General features: G+C 42.4%; 1 protein-coding gene across 4 annotated transcripts; it reads right to left on the bottom strand.

The window, feature by feature from the left end:
* On the bottom strand, positions 1 to 20,813 carry LOC115176004 (histone-lysine N-methyltransferase EHMT2). 4 transcript variants are annotated; one of them, XM_029735716.1, is made up of 27 exons: positions 20,740 to 20,813; positions 20,061 to 20,127; positions 19,780 to 19,947; positions 19,380 to 19,618; positions 19,110 to 19,188; positions 18,697 to 18,779; positions 18,427 to 18,567; positions 17,245 to 17,316; positions 16,968 to 17,088; positions 16,748 to 16,855; positions 16,368 to 16,504; positions 14,387 to 14,530; positions 13,853 to 14,163; positions 13,358 to 13,582; positions 12,958 to 13,040; positions 11,940 to 12,046; positions 11,590 to 11,712; positions 11,057 to 11,218; positions 10,401 to 10,505; positions 10,079 to 10,233; positions 9,544 to 9,856; positions 9,349 to 9,426; positions 5,395 to 5,510; positions 1,956 to 2,042; positions 1,221 to 1,299; positions 859 to 1,034; positions 1 to 586 (listed from the first exon to the last, which is right to left on the bottom strand). In XM_029735716.1, the coding sequence occupies exons 1-27, from the start codon at positions 20,764 to 20,766 to the stop codon at positions 406 to 408; spliced, it is 3,687 nt and encodes a 1,228-aa protein (XP_029591576.1). In that variant the 5' UTR covers positions 20,767 to 20,813; the 3' UTR covers positions 1 to 405. The 4 variants fall into 4 exon arrangements, with proteins under 4 accessions (XP_029591576.1, XP_029591579.1, XP_029591578.1 ...); XM_029735719.1 differs by having other exon boundaries at positions 11,117 to 11,218; XM_029735718.1 differs by having other exon boundaries at positions 16,368 to 16,501.
* Between the last annotated feature and the right edge of the window lie 1,104 nt (positions 20,814 to 21,917).

Genomic DNA, 21,917 nt, shown 5'->3' with positions numbered 1-21,917 from the left:
TCGATTTGTAATCACATTTATTAAATGACAGAACATAAAACAAAAAAGGGACTTTGTTTTTAAAAAAACAAAACAGACAAATGCAATATGACTTCATTACTACACAAGTCAGCTGTTGGTAACTTCAATTGCTTCACAGCAGTAGACTGTATCATGGTGGAGTACTGTGAAATTAATTATTCAGTATGTATTTGGCACAGCAAGTGGTGAGCATAACTTGATCTCTCATGGCAATACTGTACTGTATGAAAGGATCTTACACAGAAGACACCTTTTTTCCAGTCACTTATACCCCATACATCGAAGTTAAGATTTGTCTACCACACTGAAACAATAAATGCACAAATTCATACAAAATGAACAGTGACAGTGTAAAAAAATACACGCAACAGGCCCCAGGGAAGCCTAGGAGTTTCCTAACATGGCAAGCCCAGGGTCAGTCTCCGATTCTGGGCAGGCCTCCAGTCGAGCGAGCCTGCTCTGCTCCAAGGCGATGGCCTCCGCTGAGTGTTTGCATTTCTCTGATCCACACTGGCAGGTGAAGTATTTACTCTTTATGTCCCAGAAGCGGTCTCCATAATCAAACCTGTGTACACAGAAAGAACATTGATACAATTCTCAGCCTGAAATTAAAATGTATGTTAATATCATAATCCTAGTGGAATAAACAATATACTCTCAGGCCATTTTATTTCTGGTGCAAGAGAAGTGATACATGGAATAGATGCTACTGTTACTGAAAAAGTGGTGCCAAATCATGTTTCAACTGTCCTAAGGCAGTATCAAAGTCACTCCACTGGGCTTCCATTTTGTGTCTGGCGCTCAGATCCACAGTGTGTGTGCAGTGCAGCCTCTCACCCTAGCTCCTGTCCCGTGAGGATGTCTCTGGAACTGAAGAAAGCGATGCGGGGGAAGCGCAGGTCCTGGTGTAGCATGAATACACGCACAGGGATGATGTTAGGGTCGCACAGGTGGTTGATGAAGCGGCTGATGTTACCGTAGTAACGGGCATCGATGCAGTACACCTCCCCATCCTTAAGAGGGAAGGAGAGAGAGATGTATTAAGGTGCATAGGAATATCTGTAGTCTGTTTTTAAAAACTTCTGTGTCTAAATGACGGTAAAGTCTACACCGGTTGTATTTGGCGCATGTGACAAATCACATTTGATGTATTTTATCATTTATGTGTAATCCTATGAGAGGAATAACAGATGAGGTACCTTGTTGTCCAGGTCAAAGAGGTAGGAGTCATCTTCTCTTACATCTGCCTCTGCATCAGAGATCAGTTCTCCAACATATCTGTGTGGACAGAAATGTTACTTACATTCATCAACAAGCCAATGAATGAATTGACAAACTGTCAAAACATTAAATTAGCCAATCATACTGTTGAAGCCAAATTCCCATTTTCTTTATATGTGCTTTATTTATTGTTTTGCTCCATTTAGAAAAATATTATTATTGAATATATGTACCGGTATACATATTGCATTATGAATTAATGAGTATGGTTGATGAACATGTTTTTTGGCTTTCATGGGTATTTAAAAGCATTATGAAGCCTTTCCTGGGCACACCTTTTTTCCCCTCCATGTTCCCCTTCCCTTTACCTATTTAGGTTGTTGGCAGTAGGAGTCAATTTGGCCTCAGATATGGCAGTACCTTACAGTTTTTGACAGCTACACAAATACTTGGAACTATGAAAGCTGTTATTAGTCTATACTTTGTGTTTACCATGTAAATCTGATCACTTTGACTATCGATGGAATATAGCCTATGAAATTACCTTCGTATGGAAAATAAAATGTATGCTTGTTTTTACACTATCGGAGCATACCTGTGGCCTCAAGGCAAGTTTGGAATTGGATTCCGAATTGCCTTTATACACACTAATTTTCTTTTTAAATAACCAAACGCACGCACGCACGCACGCACGCACGCACACACACACTTACTCGCAGATGAAGCTGCCTTGGGGAATGTCCTGTAGAGCCCGTACTCCCCATCCCATCTTCTCTGTCCGGTACAACTGTAGACGCACCCTGAGAGAGATAACGTATACAAGTGAATTTGTACCAGGACACAGACCAGAGAGTAAGATTAGCATTTTAGTCATTTAACAGACACTCTTACCAGAGTGACTTACAGTAGTGAGTGCAAACATTTTTCATACCCCCGTGGGAATCAAACCCACAACCCTAGCATTGCAAGCACCATGCTCTACCAACTGAGGCACACGGGACAATTTAAGACATTGAAAACAACGTCATAAAGACTGACGTGACAAATCAAAGTGTGTGTTTGAGTAAGAGATGAGGGTACAGTCATACAGTGCCTTCAGTATTCATACCCCTGGACTTATTCCACATTTTGCGGTGCTACAGACTGAATTAAAATTGATTAAATTGATTTCTCACCCATCGTCATACAACACCCCATAATGACAGTGAAAATATGGTTTTAGAAATTGTAGCAAATTCATTGAAAATGAAATACAGAAATCTCATTTATATAAAGTACCAGTCAAAAGATTGGACACCAACTCATTAAAGGGTTTCTCTTTTTGTACCATTTTCTACATTGTAGAATAATAGTGAAGACAACACATATGGAATCATGTAACCAAAAATGTTATTCAAATATATAAAATATTTTTGAGATTCTTCAAAGTAGCCACCCTTTGCCTTGATGACAGCTTTGCACACGCTTGGCATTCTCTCAACCAGCTTCATGAGGTAGTCACCTGGAATGCATTTCAATTAACATGTGTGCCTTAAAAGTACATTTGTGGAATTTCTTTCCTTAATGCGTTTGAGCAAATCAGTTGTGTTGTGACAAGGTAAGGGAGGTATACAGAAGATAGCCCAACTTGGTGAAAGACCAAGTCCATATTATGGCAAGAACAGCTCAAATAACCAAAGAGAAACGACAGCATCATTACTTTAAGGCATGAAGGTCAGTCAATGCGGAACATTAAGAACTTTGAACATTTCTTCAAGTGCAGTCGCAAAAACCATCAAGCGCTATGATGAAACTGGCTCTCATGAGGACCACCACAGGAAAGAAAGACCCAGAGTTACCTCTGCTGCAGAGGAAAAGTTCACTGCACCTCAGATTGCAGCCCAAATAAATGCTTCACAGAGTTCAAGTAACAGACACATCTCAACAACTGTTCAGAGGAGACTGCATTAATCAGGCCTTCATGGTCGAATTGCTGAAAAGAAACCACTACCAAAGGACACCAATAAGAAAGAGAGACTTGCTTGGGCCAAGAAACACGAGCAATGGACATTAGACCGGTGGAAATCTGTCCTTTGGTCTGACGAGTCCAAATTAGATTTTTGGTTCCAACCCCCGTGTCTTTGTGAGACGCAAAGTAGGTGAACGGATGATCTCCGCATGTGTGGTTCCTACCCTGAAGCATGGAGGTGGTGGTGTGATGGAGTGGAGGTGCTTTGCCTGTGACACTAAGTTATTTATTTAGAGTACAAGGCACACTTAACCAGCATGGCTAACACAGCATTCTGCCGCAATACAGTATCCCATCTGGTTTGCGCTTAGTGGGACTATCATTTGTTTTTCAACAGGACAATGACCCCAACACACCTCCAGACTGTGTAATGGCTATTTGACCAAAAAGGAGAGTGATGGAGTGCTGCATCAGATGACCAGGCAAAGGATGGCTACTTTGAAGAATCAAAATTCAAAAATATTTTTCATTTGTTTAACACTTTTTTTGGTTACTAAATGCGTATTATTTCATAGTTTTGATGTCTTCACTATTATTCTACGATGTAGAAAAAAGTAAAAATAAAGAAAAACCATTGAATGAGTAGGTGTATCCAAATTTGACTGGTACTGTAAGTATTCACTCCCCTTTTGCTATGACAATCCAAATTGAGATCAGGTGCATCCAATTTCCTTTGAACATCCTTGAGATGTCACTATAACTTGGAGCACACCTGTGGCCAATTCAATTGTTTGGACGTGATTTAGAAAGAAACACATCTGTCTATATAAGGTTCCATAGTTGACCGTGCATGTCAGAGCAGAAACTAAGTTATAACATTTTGACAGTTTCCAAGAGCATCATTGGAAAAAAAAATTAAAAAAAATGGAACAACCCAGACTCTGCCTAGAACTGGCCGTCTGACCAAACTAAGCAACCGGGCAAGGATCTTGGTCAAGGAGGTGACCAAGAACCCAATGACCACTGACAAAACTACAGAGTTCCTTGGCTGAGATGGGAGAACCTGCCAGAAGGACAATGGTCTCTACAGCACTTCACCAATCTGGGCTTTATGGAAGAGTGGCCAGACGGAAGCCACTCCTGAGAAAACAGCCACATGATAGCACACCTGGAGTTTGCAAAAAGGCATGTGAAAGACTGAGATCATAAGGCAAAGAAGTCTGTGGTCTGATGAGATGAATGAAAAGCGTTTTGTCTGGAGAAAACCAGGCACAGCTCATCACCCATCTTAACACAATCCCTACCGTGAAGCACGGTGGTGGCAGCATTATGTTATGAGAATGCTTTTCAGCAGCAGGGACTGGGAGATTGTTAAGGATAGAGGGAATGAATGGAGCCAAATATAGGCAAATCCTTAATGAGAACATGCTTCAGAGTGCAAATGACCTTAGACTGGGGTGAAGATTTACGTTCCAACAGGACAATGATCCCAAGCAACACTGGAATGCCTTCAGAACAAGAAAGTGAAAGTCCCTGAGTGGCCCAGCCAAAGCCCAGTCTTGAATTCCATTGAAAATCTGTGGAAAGACTTGAATATTGGTCTTCACCACCACTCCCCATTTAACTTAACATAGCTTGAGAAAATCTGCAAGGAACACTAGCCTCCCTGTGGCTCAGTTGGTAGAGCATGGTGTTTGCAACGCCAGGGTTGTGGGTTCGATTCCCACAGGGGGCCAGTACCAAAAAAGAAATTGCATGAAATGAATGCATTCACTACTGTAAGTCGCTCTGGATAAGAGCGTCTGCTAAATGACTAAAATGTCAAATGTAAACACTGGGAGAAAAACCCCAAATCCAGATGTGTAAAGCTGATAGACATACCCAAGGCGACTCTCAAAGCTGTAATCGCAGCCAAATGTGCTTCTACAATGTATTGACTCAGGGGTAGTAATACTTGTTAATGAGATTTGTGGATATAATTTTTTAATACATTTGCAAAACTTTCTAAAAACATGTTTTCACCTTGTCATTATGGGTATAGTGTGTAGATGGGTGAGAATAAGAAAAAGCTTTATCCACTTCGAATTCAGACTGTAAAAACAATGTGGAATAAGTCATGGGGTAGGAATACTTTCGGGAAGGCATTGTATATACAATAGTGTTCTAATTCAATATGTACAGTCGTGTAGTAACACAGCTCTTACTTGATCCCCGCCTGCACCACTCTGTTCTTGCAGGTCCGGTAGCAGGAGCACGCCAGGTTACACTCAAATATGAGAGGCGGTTCGATCTTATTGAACTCCTGGAGCAACCGGTGGTCCTGGTAAACACAGAAAACACATGTAGTCCCCCACGAATGATGTTGCGCCCCCCTTGGGTCAATCTGTGTACATTTGTAAATACCGGCTCTCTTACGCCAGACGCATCATCTATCAAAACAGAACCATCTCCCTCTCAGAAGCTTGTCTGGTGTGTAAAACCAGCAAATTCAGAAACAAAAAGGTGTAATGGGTTCGCGCTCAAATGTCGCATAAAGCTTACTTCATTATTCATTTTTTTAATTATTATTTTCTCTGCATCAGGGATAGGGTACACAGACGTTTCGGCTTTACAGCCTTCTTCAGTGTGTAGGTACAATTATCTTAATTTAAAACAGCATTTGTAAAGAACAACCAATGAGCAGCAGGTGCTTTAATCAGGGTTGCCACTCATCTGCCAATCAGAGAAGTGGCTTTTCTACCGGTATACAAATTAGTCAAAGAAATACATATTTATAGGGTATAGGAGCGGGCACAAGGACAACTCACGAATCAACTGCGCCAGGTGTCCGCTCCCCTGAATACATCATATCAATTCATGAGACAGGCCACCAAAGGACATCAGGCACAGCCGTTCATAAATATGTTGGGCCAACTCAAACGATACGCAAAATCTGATATACAAGAACACTGTCCATAAGTTTAAATGTAGCTTATAGGAAGGAGGTGAAATCTAATTCTTCGTTTAAACCGTGTGGAGATACAGAATATATATATCCACGTGGCTTCTCTTTGGAGTAATATGTTGTCATAAATCACCTCTATATGGTGGACGAACTTTTTCGATCACGACGCAACGCAATTATGTATCTCGCAACGGGCGAGGTGATATCTAGACGTCTAATAGTGGATTTATGTTCTCTGAGGTGTACTTTCAAGGCACGGGATGTTTTTCCAAAATAAATCTTATTGCAAGAACACTAACATATAAATAACTCCTTTAGTAGTTTCCTTATGGTGCTACAAGAGGGACATGATCTAACGGGGAAGCATCCTTTTAGTAATGCCTCTTTTCTCTCTGACCACATCCGATTTAACCAATGTTTGATCATTTCTTGATCGTTTGTAGGTGAATAAAGGTGGATTCTGGAAGTACGAATTTAAAGAGGAGTCTGATGATAATATGCCAATGTTTATTGACAATAGACTTGAAGCCATTACGGCTATCATTAAAAGTAAGTACATAGTTTACAGAAAACTGTTTATTCCGTTTTTGATGGGATTTATTAAGTAACTGGATTCTGTTCAAGCTTTTAACTTGTTTTGTTTTTTTAGCTTTATCAAGCCAGGTATCAGGGTATCCTCTCAAGTGAAAACACTCAAGGAGAGAATTTGTTTATCATATTCTTCCTGTGTCACAGACGCAACGCAGTCTATGAAGTTGGCTTACTGGTAAACCTCTTCTTAGGGGGAAGAGGCTGTAAACCCGAAACATTTGTGTACGTTATCCCGGATGCAGTGAAAATCTTTTATCGAATACAGTACCAGTCAAAAGTTTGGACACTTACTCATTCAAGGGTTTTCTTTATTTTTACTATGAAATAACACACATATGGAATCATGTAGTAACCAAAAAAAGTGTTAAATAAAAAAATACAAATATTTGAGATTCTTTCAAGTAGCCTGCCTTGAACACAGCTTTGCACACTCTTGGCATTCTCTCAACCAGCTTCACCTGGAATGCTTTCAAGTCTTCAAGGAGTTCCCACATATGCTGAGCACTTGTTGGCTGCTTTTCCGTCAATCCGCAGTCCAACTCATGCCAAAACATCTTAATTGGGTTGAGGTCAGGAGATTGTGGAGACCAGGTCATCTGATGCATGACTCAATCCCTCTCCTTCTTGGTCAAATTGCCCTTACACAGCCTGGAGGTGTGTTGGGTCATTGTCCTGTTGAAAAACAAATGATAGTCCCACTAAGCCCAAACCAGATGAGATGGCGTATCGCTGAGGATTGCTGTGGTAGCCATGCTGGTTAAGTGTGCCTTGAATTCTAAATAATTCATCACACCTCCTACTCCATGCTTCAGGGTGGGAACCACACATGTGGAGATCATCCGTTCACCTACTCTACTTCTTACAAAGACACGGTGGTTGGAACCTCAAATTTGGACTCATCAGACCAAAGGACAGATTTCCAGCGGTCTAATGTCAATTGCTCCTGTTTCTTGGCCCAAACAACTATCTTCTTATTGGTGTCCCTTAGTAGTAGTTTCTTTCATTAACTGGAACATGAATGCCAGATTCACAGTCTACCCTGAACAGTTGATGTTGAGATGTGTCTGTTACTTGAACTCTGAAGCATTTATTTGGGATGCAATTTGAGGCTGGTAACTCTAAATGAACTTATCCACTGCAGCAGAGGTAACCTTGGTCATACATTCCTGTGGCGGTCCTCATGAGAGTTTCATCATAGCGCTTGATGGTTTTTGCGTAGGCACTTGAAGAAACTTTCAAAGTTCTTAATTTTCCATATTGACTGACCTTCATGTCTTAAAGTAATGGACTATCGTTTCTCTTTGCTTATTTGAGCTGTTCTTGCCATAATATGGACTTGGTCTTTTACCAAATAGGGCTATTTTCTGTATACCACCCCTACCTTGTCACAACACAACTGATTTGCTCAAACCCATTAAGGAAAGAAATTCCACAAATTAACTTAACACATTCACACCTGTTAATTGAAATGCATTCCAGGTGACTACCTCGAAGCTGGTTGAGAGAATGCCAAGAGTGTGCAAAGCTGTCATCAACGCAAAGGGTGGCTACCTCAAAGAATCTCAAATATATTTTGATTTGTTTAACACTTTTTGGGTTACTACATGATTCCATGTGTTATTTCATAGTTTAAGTCTTCACTATTATTCTACAATGTAGAAAATAGTAAAAATAAAGAAAAACCTTGGAATGAGTAGGTGTGTCCAAACTTGACTGGTACTGTAATTAAGTAAGCTTTATGCGACATCTTTTCAGACGTATCATCCACCTAAGTTGTCAAAATTGGGCCAGTGAAGTCTGAGGTATCACGTGGGTTAGCTAGACTCATATCCCTGAGCATGCGTGCCAAATTTCAGCACTAAAAAAGATCAAGAGAAACAAACATGTGCCTGTTATAGCGCCCCCGTGTGGCCGATTATGAATGGTCTTGCATATGTTGAGTCTTGACAGTGTTTGCATCATGTGTACCAAATTGTTACAGTATGAATATCCTTGACTGATTTATATGCATTTGTGTGCCAGATCACGCCCACGTAAATGTTTGTTGGTTAATAGCGGCCATGTTGTTTTAGGTACTCGCCTGGAAAATATTGCTTTGTCCATAGATGCCACATATCAAGTTTTGTGCAGATCAGTCAGGGGTGAGGGTGTGACCCTTTCAATGTTAGCATTTTCAATCTATTGTTATTGCGCCACCATCTGGCCAATAAGTGTAATTTTGTAAATTCTGGATCTCTATGGCAAGACACATCATTCACCCAAGTTATCAAAATAGGGCCAATGCTGTCTGAGATATCGTGTGTGACTAACGTACGAACGTACAAACGGAGACGGATCCACAGTCCCCTCCCCAATTTCATCATGGGTGACAGAAAAGGGACATACACAGTTTGTTACACTTTATTTGGAAAGTCCATCACAAATAATCTATGTTCAACAAACTACCCACAGTTCAAAAAGATGATAATATGTACAATTTGAAGAAGCAAGCTCTCTGAAAACCCAGAGGGTTCCAGATTTTGTTTCCTTATTCAAATATAAAACTACAACATTTCCAGCTAGAATGGCTGAATACTTTTAAATCCAATAAAGTGGGATGTAAAATAAATAATGTGTCACTAACCTTGTCGTACCAGCAGCGGATACTGAGCTGTCCACACAGACAGTTGCTGGAGGAGCAGTCATCTGTGCAGCTGCAGTGCTGAGGGACAGATACAGACACAGGTTTGTAGAAAGGGAAGATGCATGCCTGATCAATGATAATAAGTATCATAGTATGGATCATCTAAAAGTGTGCGGTGTTACCATATGTATGTACCTGTAAGTGCGTGATGTTGCGGTCGATGTTCATGGCTGAAGTCTCACAGTTCTCGGAGACGTACTTGTAGTCTGAGGGACATCCCTCATCATCCACTGCGTTCACACAGGGGATAGGCACGTTCTCATACCCCTGGGCTACGTCACTGCTGATGATCTTCTCTGTACGAAGCATGCGATTGGCTATCCCTCTCCGCAGCTTCCGGTTTATCTGGAGTGACACCCAGACGGGCGAATCGGAACGCGCCAGAGAAAGAGGCGTGTCTCCTTCCCTGTTCATGATGTCAATGTCTGCCCCCCTAGAGAGGAAAAGCCTGTAGAGAGAGGAGATAAGCAATCAAAACAAACAAAGGTGCTAAAGTTGCCCTTAAACACAGATCTAGGATCAGATTAGGGTATGGGGAAGGTAATCTCAGGGGGCGTAAAATGCTCAACTGGCTTCAGATTAGTATCTACAGACAAATTCCTTCTATTCCAAACTGATGGACTATGGGAGTGACCGATGGATGCGATTGACAGGCCATAGGGCTACTCACGTGACACACTCGAGGAAGCCCTCCCTGGAAGCAATGTGTAGGGGAGTGTCCCCGTGCATGTTGACAGAGGACAGCTGGCAGCCAGCATTCAGCACCATTTCTGCTATCTCCACGCAGCCTGCGAAGGACGCCCAGTGGAGACACACATTCATCTCCTAATTGAGAGAGGAGAGATTTTTTTATCATCCCAGAGGGATCAAGTATCAAGAAGCAAATGCTGTCGTTTCAAGGATTTGTGCCTATAAATCCTACATACCTTCCTTCAAAATCAGTTTGGCCATTGTATGCCAATATGTTGTTATACTAGGACAGAAAGACTAACCTTGTCCTTGAGGGTAACGTCAGCCCCCCTGTTAAGCAGTGCTCTGATGACATTGATGTGCTTATGCTCTGCAGCCCAGATGATAGAAGTCCAGCCTCCACTATCCTGAAAGGGGGATACAGCACATTGACAGAGGGTTAGGGGGCTGGACTATACAATAGTACTCAAGCCAATACAGCCAAACACAAGTGCTATGGTTCAGTAAATTACATGGAACTGGTAGATAGATTAAACATACAGGTTTATTCTGGTGGTAATAGTTAACTCGGAGTCTATTGACTAATTAAGAACTACAGGTACCTAACACTACCAAGTGACACATGATACAGTATCTGTTATTGAGTACATTGAATGATTACTATACCTACAAAAGGAAGAAGTTAGTGCTACGCAAAGTAAAGGAGTACTACACTGCAGAGACAAACATAACATACAATTTGAAATTAGATACAACTCTGGTTGGCATATGCAAACATTTTTTTTTAAAGTATATATATTTTTTAAAGTTACAACTTCATATTAAATAAAGAATCATATTATCAACTGTGCATGAATAGTCTGAATCGAGATAAATAAATGTAAAAAATTCTCAGAACAGACAACGTGGCCATTGAACATGACAAAGAGTGACACAGACTGATAAAACACACACTGACTTGTTGGTTGTTGCCACCCTGTCTAGAGCCCAAGAGTGTTCCTCTCTCGCTCTTCCCCACCTGTGCGTTGATGTCCACCTGTCCCGTCTCCAACAAAAGGGTGACAATGTCCAGACTTCCCAGTTTGGCTGCGTGGTGGAGACCAGTGTAGCCATCTTCCTCCTGGAGAGCAGAGGAGGGGGAGAAGAGAGGAATAGAGTGGAAAAGAGTGAGGAAAAGGAGATGGAAAGAGAATGGAAAAAACAGAACAGTTTGGGGGGGAGAAAAGACAACAAGAGAGGTGGACAAAGAAATTCTCATTTTAATATTGGTCAGTAGTGGATAACTTGATCGCAATCAAGATTGTATTAACATACCGCCTACAGGTCCTAGCTACAGTTAGTCTAGAATAGATTCTCCTGTTGACTTCTGAGGTGACTCAAAGTGATGATCAAATTCTTTCAGGTTTAAATCCTTTACGGCTCATGTTATTAGAGCCACTACTAATGTTAGCGGGTCGGCATTGGTATAGGGGCTGTTTACCAGACACTCACAGTGTGATAGACGCAGGCTCCACTCTGGACCAGGTACCTGGTCACCTCCACATGGTTGTTGACGATGGCCTCCAAGAGAGGGGTCCTCATGGATTTGTCTTGGACGTCCAGTTTCGCGCCTGCCTGTAAATAGACAAGACATTTATTTGAGCACTCTGGGGAATAAGAACTGTATGAGTGATACTCTGATCCATATTTGGGTGAATAAGTGTAAAGGAGTCACTTATCACTGACCATAACGATAAAGAGCAGGGTCATATTCATTTGGGCACACTGTAGTAGAACGTTTGCAACAGAAAACTGCCTAATGAATTTCACGGAGTTGTAATTGAAGTGAAAAGATTGATCACCTGCACCAGCATGTAGCAGACCTCCAGCAGGCCTCTCTGGGCTGCAACGTGCAGAGCACAGCGTCTGTTCTGGGATTCAGCCTGGTAGGCTGGGTCTATACCCTCCACTGAACCAAACAGAGAGAAGACGTGGAGTGGAGGGGTTATTAGCAGCAGTAGGAGTCAATGTCATCTCATTCATTCACTTGCATACAACCCTGTATCACCGCCTGGTACGGCAACTGCTCCGCCCACAACCATAAGGCTCTCCAGAAGGTTGTAAGGTCTGCACAACACATCACCGGGGGCAAACTACCTGCCCTCCAGGACACCTACACCACCCAATGACACAGCAAGGCCAAAAAGATCATCAAGGACAACAACCACCCGAGCCACTGCCTGTTCACCCCGCTATCATCCAGAAGGCGAGGTCAGTACAGGTGCAACAAAGCTGGGACCGAGAGATTGAAAAACAGCTTCTATCTCAAGGCCATCAGACTGTTAAACAGCCATCACTAACATTGAGTGGCTGCTGCCACTAATCTCTAGCTGACTAATCTCTAGCCACTTTAATCAACAAAAAACTGGATGTAATAAATGTATCATTAGCCACTTTAAACAATGTTTACATACCCTACATTACTCATATCATATGTATATACACTGTACTCTATACCATCTACTGCATCTTGCCTATGCCGTTCGGCCATCGCTTATCCATATATTTTTATGTACATATTCATTCCTTTACACTTGTGTGTGTATAAGGTAGTTGTTGTGAAATTGTTAGATTACTTGTTAGATATTACTGCGTGGTCGGAACTAGAAGCACAAGCATTTCGCTACACTCGCATTAACATCTGCTAACCATGTGTATGTGACATAACAATTGATTTGACTTATGTGAAAGAACAGTGGTAACATGAGTCTCCAGAGCCGATGAAAGAGAGATGAGGAGAGCAAACCCCTTTAGACAAAATATGCAATCAATCAGGAAAATCAAACCGTAAAATACGAACAGATTCCTTATGACACTTACTGAGCATGAGCAGAACACGCTGCACCTCGCCCTGCTTGGCGGCTGGATAGAGCTGGCGGGGGTGGAACCTCAGCTTCTTCCTCCTGACCAATCACAACCAATAAATCATCAAGTGAGAACAGCTCCTATGTTATGGCTGTCAGGACTCTGTAAAAATGCATCTCTCCCACACCTATTCCTTGGACTAATCACTGATCCAACACCATTAAAAAGATTTCCCCAAGTCAGTTCAGAAAAGGTTTTTTTTCAACAAAGGGAGGAAAGATGGATGTATTTTCAAAGCATCTAAACAGGGCCCAAGTGGAGCTGTAAACTATTCCCATCAATCATTGATTTGCAATAAAGATTTGTTATTCTAAAAGACAGACCATTAATAGTCAATTTCATTATTTTGTCTCACCTCTCAGTGTCCTGGGTGAGAATAGCCTTCTGCAGCGCTGCCCTACTGGGCCCGGGGGGAAGTGCACTGGGACAGATTGGCTTCCCATTGGGCAGACAAAGGGAGGGTCCCACACTGTCTACTCCCCCCTCCCCTGGGGGAGCTGCGTTGACAGGCCCTGCTGCCACAGCGGCTTGGGGTGGCTGCTGCTCCGGGTCCTTCTTTACCACCCCACGCATCCTCGCACTGACAGGTAGAGAGGAGAAAGAGTGAGTAAAAAAAAAAGGCTGGGACAATTAGGGTAGTGCGAGTATCTATCATTTCCACATGAATAGTTATCAAATAATACAGAATCACAGACACAAGCTAAAATCAATCAATTATCCACAAATATGCAACAAGCGGAACAAAAGCACCCAATGATTGAAGTGCAGTGTAGGAAGAAATAATCATACTGCATCCTACACTTAGTCATATCACACATCTTAATTTCCCTCGTTCTGCCTCCATCCTCACCTGATAGGGCCTTCTGGCCTCTTCCCGTTCTTCAGCGCCCCCGTGGAGGCCGCCAGGGAGAGGGCCGAGGGAATGGAGGGTGGGAGAGACGGTGTGGTGGTGGAGGAGGCGGAGGTGGTGACCACAGTGACCGCGGATGCTGAGGGGGGGATGGTGACCTCCTGGGCCTCCGAGGCATCCTCGCCACAGTGGGGGCAGAAGAGCATGCCCGTGCCCATGCCCCTGCCCCTCCCAGCCCCCAGCACTGTCACACAGCCCCGGTGGAAGCGGTGGGCGATGCGCTGGTCCGGACAGCACTCTAGGAAGGTGCCCTGGGGGATCCGATAGGGAGGGGTGTGTGTGTGTTAAGGCCAGGTCAAACATATACTGTACATGCAGACTTATAATGCATCTCAAGTGTCCACCCTCTCTGTGTCTCCTCTCCATCTTTACAGATCTGAAAACACAAGCTAGGTCTGATGTCTACTTGGAATTTACTTTCACCTAACCATTTCAGATAGTATGTGTGATTGTGGCGGTGGCACAAAACCTTACCGCGATACAGAAGTATCCACAACCAGGGCAGCAGTGATGTTTGACCATATGCGACCGATGGCTCTCACACAGCACCATGAGGGAAACCCGACTGGACGGGCGCATGGTCTCCCCCTTCAGAATGATATTGGTACAGCCCACCAGCTGCGAAAGACAGAGGGAGATGGAAAAATTGAAAGGGAAAGTAAGTAGTGAAGAGTCATATGTTGATTCTAAATGAGATGAATCGCCTATATTCATTTAGCAACGACTCCTAAAAATATTACCGTAATTTCCGGAAAGCCGCACATGTCTATAAGCTGCAGGTGCCTACCGGTGCCCCCAGGAATCACAGCTGGAATTGAGTTTGTCCTCTTGATGGCTTCTTTCACCGAATCTGTTATGTGGGCCCTCATGCTGTCCAAAACGAGCAATGCCTTGTTCCTGTGAAAGAATCCTCCCGGTCGCTTGCCGTAACACTCCGTATGCCATTCATGCATTAGGCTTTCCGTCATCCATCCTTTCTTATTGACTTTCACAACAATTCCTCTCAGGAATTTTTCTTTTGGCATCGTCGTGCGTTTAAAAATCACCATCGGTGGAAGCTTTTCTCCCGATGCCGAGTGCGTTTTTTCATGCCCAGTTGTTTTCAGCATGACGGATGATTCACCTTTCCTGTTGACAGTCTGAGTGAGAGGCAGGTCAAACGTCAGAGGAACCTCATCCATATTTATGATGTCGTGCGGGCCAATGGAATGCTCCGCTATCTTTGCATCAGTAAATTTGCGGAAGTTTGAAACTTTTTCCTCGTAGTCGGGAGGGAGCTGCTGACACAGACTCGTCTGTACCCTGATGGACAGGCCTTTACGTCTCATAAATCTGAGACACCACGATGGTCCACCTCTAAAATCCTCAAACTTCATTGCGGTGGCGATTGTTTTGGCTTTCAGTCGGATCTGCACAGTTGAAACACCTCGGTCGTCTGCTCTCTGTGTGTTGACCCAGTCTTCGAGCTCATTTTCTAGTTCAGGCCATCTGCTTTTCTTCCCTCTGAAAGCTTCAGTTGTCTTTTTGCACTGAGTCAATTCCTCACGCTGCTGTTTCCAACGTCTTATCATCGACTCATTAAGACCAAGCTCCCGTGCAGCAGCTCTATTTCCTTTTCCAACAGCCAGATCAATCGCCTTCAACTTGAAAGCTGCATCATATGCATTTCTCTGTGTCTTTGCCATGAGGGTGACAAAATGACTACCGTAATCAGAATGATGGGAAGTTTGAGAGCGCTCGATTTAGTCTAAACAGTAAACAAAAAAAGTTGGACCTTAACCCGTTCGGCAATTTCATTGGTCTAATAAAAGCTTCATGCCGGCAAAAAAACTGAGCACGTCACAGAATGTGTTTTTTTGGAGAAAAAAAATGTTGAAAGCGGGAAAAATCCATATATTAGCCGCGTCATTGTTTAAGCCGCAAGGTTCAAAGCGTGGGAAAAAAGTTGCGGCTTATAGTCCGGAATTTACGGTATGTAAAAAATATATAACAAATAAGTAGACGATAATGGAGCTATATATTTTTTTTAATAGGATCATCTTTGAGAATTAACAACCAGAATAAAAACTAAACCAACAGGGAGAATCTAAAATTCCCAAAAAGTAACGGCATGGGGCCCCCATAGATTTAAAGTGAATCAAAAAAATAATGTTTGAGTCACTTAGATAGCATAAGAACACGGCATAAGCCGTGGTGAAATGTGCAGAATTGCAGGAAACTTGCTTTAAATCTGCAAATTCTCTTCACCCCATGGCAAAATGACAGGATATTTGTTTTAAACTCATTTTTAGTCTGTGTGGCCAAGAGCGCAGCCTCTAAAACGTTCAGTCAGAGACTGCACCATTGGCCACACCCAATACCAAGCTCCCCCCACACTAACTTTGCTATTGCTGTTGAAAACAATCCTAGGTGAAACACAGCTTCATGTAGGCTACATGTGCACAGCCACACACACCTCTCCATTGACGCTCTCTGTGGCCATGCAGAGTCTGTTGGGCCATCTGCTGGCACCGTCTACGCGTGGTGCTTCCATCCTGCAGCTGCACAGAGGCAGCTCCTCCAGACGCTCCGTCTCCCCACCGTCACTGCCTTCTACACAGACATGCAGATATGAAATTCCCTCATCGGTGTTATTTGGTACTATTCACTGTAGCAGATAATCCGTGCTATTCACTGTGAACCATATCGTGGCTTTAGCTATGTTCGCAAATCACAAGACATCAATGGGAGATTTGTGTCAAAGTTACAAGCATACGTCAAGCTAGGATTTGACCATGAGAGTCCATGGATAAAGACATGCAGATTGTATATTGTGTGTGAACACCATCAACTCACCATGGTGAGGTGAGAGTGTTAGGCTGTCTGCAGCTGCGATGTCCAGGGAGCCCAAGGCAACCTCTGTGTACTCGCGGGACGCACCTAGAGCAGATGCTGCCGACACCGCTGGGAGTTACAACAGAAAATAATAATTGACCAGCAATAGGGCACTGTGGTGATGATAGTGCCGGTGATAAGACTATTTATACAAACTAATGAAGATCTCCCCGTCACTCGCCTCTTCCTGCCTCTACTCCTTCGACTCTCTCTCTCCCTTTTCCCCGCCCTGGGCGAGTCCATGGCGAATCGCTGCTCACTTTGTTCCTCTGGCCCTGCCTCTGTGGGTCCGACTCAGAGCTCTGTGGACAAAGAGGGTTTGGTTGACCGGCAGAGAAACATTGCTTTGCCCAAATAGACATTATGTTCCAGCAAGGGAATCTAATGCAACACATGTTGCCTAAAACTGCCTGGTAAATTATTGTAACTACCAACACAGGACAGGTTCAACTACTCACATGATCTGTCATGTTACCAGACTCCTCTGCCTCTCTTTCATGTAGCCTTTCCTCTATTCTACCATCTTCAGACTGCAAAGGAAAAATGGAAGGTATACATATGGAAAGAGATCAGCAACAGTGTCCTTGTAACTATTTAAAATCGTGGCTATTCAGCATTAACTAACTGGTAAACCAAGCAAAAAATATCTGAAAAATATATTTTCTGCAAAATGTGTATTTAGCCTCAGCATAGGCCAATAAATCATTTACATTTACGGGCAAAAATGAAATAACATTTTTGCCCGACTTAAAAACTTTGATAGGTAAAGCATCGCAAACTTCTCAACCAGCCGGTTGAGTTGCCCAATTAGAGTAAACAAATTTTGTATAGGAATTTGCATATACTTTTAAAATAATCTAAAAAATATGACACATGAATTTACATTATGTCTGCTTCATTTACTTTTAATGGACGATATGCCCAGTTAAAATGGGGACTGATATCAAATATTAATAAATATCATACACGTGTCAAAATATCAACATTAGAATGAATGTAAATTAATGCATTTACAGTTCAAATGCTTTGAATATCAGTAAAATGACATGTACTGAATGATATTGTGAAACATACTGACGACAACAGGCAGACCGTGATTAATGATAAGGATTTGAAATAATGTGTGTATTTGCACAGACAAAAAAAAAATCCTAAAATATTTATCCATTGTCCATTTGACTTCATAGCATTCCTTTTAATAGGCAACTCAACCACCTGGTAGAGCATATTTTTCAAGAGTTCCTAAAATTGTAAAACAGAATTTCAAAATGATTTGAATTACCTTTGTTTTAGATGTCAACAACATTTTACAATGTTATAATTTTCCATTTTATATACAATTAGTACAGAAAAATGGGTGCTAAATGAGGTTCAGATTTGCTCACGTTCACTTCCTGGTTTTCAACCATCTTTGAATGCGTGTTTAAACAAATATGATATTCTGATAAAGAAAACTACATGACCATTTTACTAAATGGCATTGATCGAGATGATAAAATATGCCAAACTAAATTCACGTTTAATTTCATTTAAAATTGGTTGAGCTGCCTGTTAAAGGGTATATACAAATGGGTTGTGGCCACAATAATCATATTTATTCTGTTGTGAGCATGTCAGTTACATTGATATTAGCCTCTGACCTTGCTGTCGGAATAGGCTGCATCCGTGTCGTCTCTTGCATAGGGGTTATAGAGAAGAAAGTCGTCCTCATCTGCATCCTCCTCCAAGTCCTCCAGCCAACTGTCACGCCGTCTCGCAGCCTCGCGGAGTACACGATCTGCCTGAAATTCAAGTAAGAAAAACTAAACGTTAGGTCAGGGTCACTCCTTAATAGCTCAACATGAGACCTATTATAAGCAGCTATTATAAAGCTATAATAAAGCACTGACACACCCCTTTCCCGTCCTTACCTTCTGCTCTGTGCCTATAGCGCCCTCTGCCTTCTCAGGTGTACCGTCAAAACCTTGGCCCAACCTTCTCCTTTTTGCTGCTGCTGAGTAAAAGACACAAAATTAATGTGGCATAATTCAAACTAAAACAGTAAGTAATCTTACACAAACATTAAAAGGAAAGATTCACCCATTTTGAATTTTATATTGTGTTTGTGCATCTCTGAGCGACGTTCTATCGATTCCCAGAGGGAAAAAAAGTGGTGTACCGGCTATATTTCAGCCTGCTTGAATGGAGAATGGCTCAGAGACATGAAATGACCCCGGGAATCAATAGAACATCGCTCAGAGACTCACAAATAATATAGAACATTCAAAATGGCCGAATCTTTCCTTTAACTCAGTCTAAATGTATGCAATATTTCAACACTGACCAGTATCACTGTCTATCGTGAAGCTGGTCGTGGGGTCTGTGGGGTTGACTGGCACGATTGGAGACTCAATGCACCTCACCTGAAAGGCAAAAACTCTATGGATCAGATGGTCAGGAAGTGGTTAATGTGACAGGAATAGAAAACTTGAGGGGTAAAATACTCTTCTTGTCAACATACTAACTCAAACATAAGATATGCCCTTTTTGATGATATAAATGGCTATTCTAAAGAATATAGTGCTACTACCAGCCATCGTCTTAGGAGACTCACCTGTGTTGGGGGAGGTCTGTTCATGGTCTTGCGAGCACGGTGTATTTTTGCTGTCTGGGGAGAGGAGGATGAGGGATGGGGAGAGGAGGATGAGGGATGGGGAGAGGAGGATGAGGGATGGGGCGGGAGAGCTTTACTTCCAGGACCAAAAACACTCATCTTTGCTCTGCCAGGTGGAGAGGAAGTGGAAGTGGAGGAGAGTGAAGAGGATGTGGATGGAAGGGTCTTCGCTGCATGTCCTGTGAGTGGGGAATAAACGAAGGAATCATAGGTTAAAACAGATTATGAAAACTAAGGAAGAGAGAGAGAGAAAAGAGAGAACTGACAATAAGATATAAAAAATGAAATCAATGTCAATTCAGTCTTGTAACCATGGACACTAGATAGATCAATCTTATACCTGCAAGGTTTCTGCTGGACACAGAAGAGGATGTTGTTGATAGTCGTTCGCTCTCCTCCCCGTTTTTCGAACCATCCCCCTGAATCTCCTGTAACAGCGACGGAGACACCATTCCACCCATCGGCTCGGCCTCCTTCGTAACCACCGCTGTGGCCGTACTTGCATCACCTAGGAAACATTCAAAGCCTCTGCATCAACATGCACAGCACAACCCAAATGGGTTGTAATAAAAAGGTGTATATATTTGAAAATCTACAGTAGACAAATATTTACATCCATACCTTCATCTGACTGGCTTGAGAGTCTCACTTTAGGTACAGTTTCCAATGCATCATTCTCAGAAAACTCCTAACATTGGGAAAATACATGAGCAGCACATGAAGGACTCATTGGATTTTTTTTGTTTTTTGTGCAACAGTTGCAGATCACTTTACAAATAATATACTGAATAAATGAATGAATACAACCGTAACAAGAGAGATTTTAACATCCATAATATCTGGAAGTGTTATCTCCAGAGGTAATGTTGGAATTGTAGTGAGTGACACTGAAATGCACCCACGCATAGAAATTGAACTTTTCCTATTGTAACGTTATGCACGAGCCAACTAGATAGCTACTGAGGTTGAAACATTTCAGGACCATTGAAAATGTTGGACACTCAATCGCCACAAAATGTACTGCAAAATGTAGGAATATTTGCTATAAATGTTTAATTGTGAACCTTATACCCAAATCTTCCAGAGCCCTTTCTACCTGTGTCTGGCAAGCTAGTTAGCTACGTTAATTGTTTACGGGGGCTGGCTTCATGCTAGCAGAATGCCAGAAACAAGACTATGCAAGCAAAACAACTTGCATTTCGTGTATGGATCTCCGATGTATTGAATAACTGACTAATTTCCAATCAACATAACCGTTGTAAATTAGCTAGCTAGGAAAATAAAGCGAACATTTCTTTACCTTGGTCATTTTCTCAACTGCCGACATGTTTCCAATGAAATTAGACGTATTTGACGTGCTGCGTGTAAACGTGCATTCTCCGCCCCTTTCTTCGTTGGCCTTTCTGTCGTTTCCGGGTTGGGACATCCGGTTTTGTGCAATTCTATACCGGTCTAAGGCGTATGGGCTTTTCGCAAACCAAATGAAGTCTTGATGTAGCTAGCGTACGTCTGTTCGAATTCGAGAGAAAGAACAGGCGTATCAAAAGCCCCGCACTTTGAAGTCAATTGATGTTGGGCTTGCTCGAATTGCGTTTCCACTGCCTCCAGAATATTACTGATGTCAAATTGCTAACTAGAAATTGTAGAAAGTCATGTGGCTACAACTAGCTAGCTATGCAGATTTTCAACCTCACCACGCTGCAACTAACGTTACACCATACTCCCGACGTTAGCTAGCCAAATTGGCTAGATTCGTCGCTAGGAAAGCTAACTAGCTTGATTCCTGGCATTGGCTACAAACTAGCAGGCTAACCAGACGACAGGTTTGAAATGGTAACGTTAACTAGCTAGCTTTCAATCCCTGCTAGGTCACGTTAGCGAGCTAGCTTGTTTCAACTCTGCAAGTTAACGTTAGCTGGCATTCAAGGGCCGACTTTTCTGAAATGTTATATTGTGTAACGTTAGTGTAAAATAAATGAAAGATCCAACTATGTCAACAAATCACATTTTATTTGTCACATGCGCCGAATACAACAGGTAGACCTTAGAGTGAAATGCTTACTTACGAAGCCTGTAACTCACAATGCAGTTAAGAAAAATACCAACAAAAAAAGGAAATAAAAGTAACATAATTAAAGAGCAGCAGTAAAATAACAATAGCGAGGCTATATACAGGGGGTACTGGTTAGTCGAGGTAATATATATGGGTAGAGTTATTAACGTGACTTATGCATAGATAATAAGTGTAGCAGTAGCATAAAGAGGAATAGGGGGCAATGCAAATACAATAGTCTGGGTAGCCATTTGATTAGATGTTCAGTGGTCTTATGGCTGGCTTAGGGGTAGAAGCTGTTTAGAAGCCTCTTGGACCTAGACTTGGTGCTCCAGTACCGCAGTCTATGGCTAGGGTGACTGGAGTCTTTGACAATTTTTAGGGCCTTCCTCTGACCCCGCCTGGTATAGAAGTTCTGGATGGCA

Source organism: Salmo trutta, chromosome 36, assembly GCF_901001165.1.
Source record: "Salmo trutta chromosome 36, fSalTru1.1, whole genome shotgun sequence".
In the NCBI taxonomy this organism is placed as follows: Eukaryota; Metazoa; Chordata; class Actinopteri; order Salmoniformes; family Salmonidae; genus Salmo; species Salmo trutta.
Note: the sequence above shows the minus strand (reverse complement) of the source record. Positions and strands in the feature narration are given on the sequence as shown.